Below are 2,884 nucleotides of genomic sequence, written 5' to 3'. Positions count from 1 at the left end.
CCTGTTCCTGGAATGCCACAGGTACTGCAGGATTTTATCCCAACTAGGCACCACACTGTATATGTGTGATTAGGTGAAGGGAAAGGGGATACCTAGTCAGTTGCACAACTGAATGCATTCAAACCAAATGTGTCTTCCACATTTAACCCAACCCTTCTGAATGAGAGAGGTGCAGGGGCCTCAACGTCATCGGCACCCGGGGAGAATAGAAGATTTTTCCAACTTGCCGGCTGGGGGATTCAAACAGCAACTTTTCGATTACTGGTCCAACACTCTTAATCGCTAGGCTACGTGTGTGTGTGTGTGTGTGTGTGTGTGTGTGTGTGTGTGTGTGTGTGTGTGTGTGTGTGTGTGTGTGTGTGTGTGTGTGTGTGTGTGTGTGTGTGTGTGTGTGTGTGTGTGTGTGTGTGTGTCTGTGTCTGTGTGTTTGTGTGTGTGTGTGTGTGTATGTGTACTGAGCTAAGGGGTATGTGGTTTGAGGGGCATGTGCCTGTTCTCAGCAAGAGAGGAGGGACTGTGAAAATAACCACAAGACCACTGGTATAACAAGACCCCCTGAAAGTTGAACATTTGAATGCTGATTCTGTATCTTAAAAGACAATTAATCTCCATTACAAGTTGAAATTGGACCAATATATCTTGACATCATGGCAAGACACAAGATCCTAACCTTTACTGTGTTGTATTTCGTCCAGGCTTGGACCATGATGGTAAGGTACTACACGATTTAGAGAGAGAGAGAGAGAGAGAGAGAGAGAGAGAGAGAGAGAGAGAGAGAGATTGAAAATTATTACAGTATTCCATTTTTGTATTAAATATGTATTATTTTGATATATACATATATATATATATGTGTGTAGAGTATTATAGCTACTACTTGTATTGCTGTCATTGTTGTTTATAATTGTGTGTATCACCTTCCTTTGGCAACCTTGATCTTGTTATTCATGCCATTACATCATATTGAATATGAATGAATTTGAGAGAGAGAGAGAGAATTTAAACAAATTGAAATATACACAAAAAATCCTCCCCTTTACACTTTTTGCCTGTTTTTTTCCCACCATATTCTCTTAAGGTTCATCTCCGTCAGCCTGGTTTCAATTCCCCCATACCCTTAGACATGGTCCCTAACTCTGTTGACGACAAGTACCAAAACTGCACTGAAAAAATGTACAAGAAGGTGCAGGAGGAGTATCTTCCAAATGAAAACAGCAATGTAGGGATCTTCAAGCAAGCCTGGGTGAAGGCAGAAGGATGTTCAAAAACTCTGATGAAACGATTCAAAATGGACAAGTCCAAGTACAATTCTAAAGACAGACTTACACATGATCATATCAAGGCTATCTGTGCTTACTCAGGAGGTCAAACTCAAATATACCCAGTGTTCAACCAAGCAGTCCGGACCAACAGAGCAGAGTATACAACCTCCTTCCAGTTCCACTCCCTGCATTTCCTGCTGACTGACGCCATTCGCCTCCTGAAACTAAACCAAAAGACCTGTCACACCACGTATCGAAGAACCAAAGTAGAGTTTGACGGTAAAGTTAACAAAGTTATCAGATTTGGCTTCTTTGCCTCCAGCTCTTTCCTAAAGAACTTGACACATTTTGGAGAGAAGTCCTGCTTTGAGATAAAGACATGTTTTGGAGCTTACCTGAAGTCCTTCCCAGAGATGGGGAATTATGAAAAGGAGGTGTTGATTCCACCCTATGAAATGTTCAAAGTTACTGCCCTGCTGAAGAAAGAAAATGATAAAAACCTGTGGTGCGATGTTGTGTACAAACTAACGAGTATCAAGCCCACCAAGAGTAACCTGAATTGCAAAATTTTTAAGAAGCAAATTATTAATTAAGAAAATCTATGTTGATCTTGAGTCATTGTCCCTAAAGAGGATTTAAATCAAACAGTCAGGCTGCTTTTCCGTCTTAAGTAAATGAAGCCAAACAATATGTCTTCAGTGTCTAAAGCTTTCATTGTAATAAGTTACTTGGTTCATTGGTGGATGTTAAATACAAACCTCATCCTGACTCTGAAATAGTGATTATTAAGATGTTTTTATTAACCTGTGTTTCAGACTCCATAGGAGACTTTAAAGCACTTACATCTGCAACTTGTTTCAACATGAATAAAGAAAATCATTGAGCTTGACTACTGTATGTCTCATCCTTTTAGTTTTCACTTTCACTGTACTGCATTTAGACAGTCTGAAGTTATAACATTACATGGGCCACTGATTAAGATGTGATATAACATGACACAAGTTCAATTGTCGAGTGATACGGGAAACTACCAACTGGTGGGGGGAATATTTACTGTACTGTCTTGCTTTGTGCAGTAACATCAAACAATAGATTACAACAAATTATAAAATATGACAAAATAATACCCCACCCCCACCAGACATTTTCTCTCCAATAAGAGGGAAATCAGAAAGGACGATAAGAACTGGGTAGAGAGAGACCGACAGAGAAAGAAGTCTCAAGCGGTACCTAGTTTATTCTGTAATACACATACCTCAATGGACGTTTCTTCACAAAGCGCCCCGCCCTGATTGGCACCCACAGGCATATCACCCATCACCAGCTGATTCTCATAGCAGGTGGTGCCCCGCCTCTGTCTCCGAATTGTATACTTGGGACCTCAAGGTTTGCCTTATTGCTGTTTTTCTTATTCCCTGATAGTTGATTCGTTGATTGGTTGATTGATCGACTGATCGATCAATCAATCGATTGATTAGTGGTATATTAGCTATTGGTCCTTGAATAGAGGGGAAAGATGATGATGAGGTTTATTGGTCTTTTGGTACTAATACGCAAGCACACACACACACACACACGAACACACACACACCTTTTCTCAGTATCAGCAGTGGTGTTGCTGT

The 2,884-nt window shown here is 40.5% G+C and overlaps 1 protein-coding gene across 1 annotated transcript; it reads left to right on the top strand.

Annotated features, from left to right (window-relative positions):
- Nucleotides 1-647: 647 nt before the first annotated feature.
- On the top strand, nt 648-1,855 carry LOC120034799 (NAD(P)(+)--arginine ADP-ribosyltransferase 1-like). The gene is made up of 2 exons (XM_038981422.1): nt 648-710; nt 1,079-1,855. The coding sequence occupies exons 1-2, from the start codon at nt 648-650 to the stop codon at nt 1,853-1,855; spliced, it is 840 nt and encodes a 279-aa protein (XP_038837350.1).
- The last annotated feature ends 1,029 nt before the right edge of the window (nt 1,856-2,884 follow it).

This window comes from Salvelinus namaycush, chromosome 42, assembly GCF_016432855.1.
Source record: "Salvelinus namaycush isolate Seneca chromosome 42, SaNama_1.0, whole genome shotgun sequence".
NCBI lineage: Eukaryota > Metazoa > Chordata > Actinopteri > Salmoniformes > Salmonidae > Salvelinus > Salvelinus namaycush.
The sequence above is the reverse complement of the archived record's forward strand: the minus strand, read 5'-3'. Positions and strand labels throughout refer to the sequence as shown.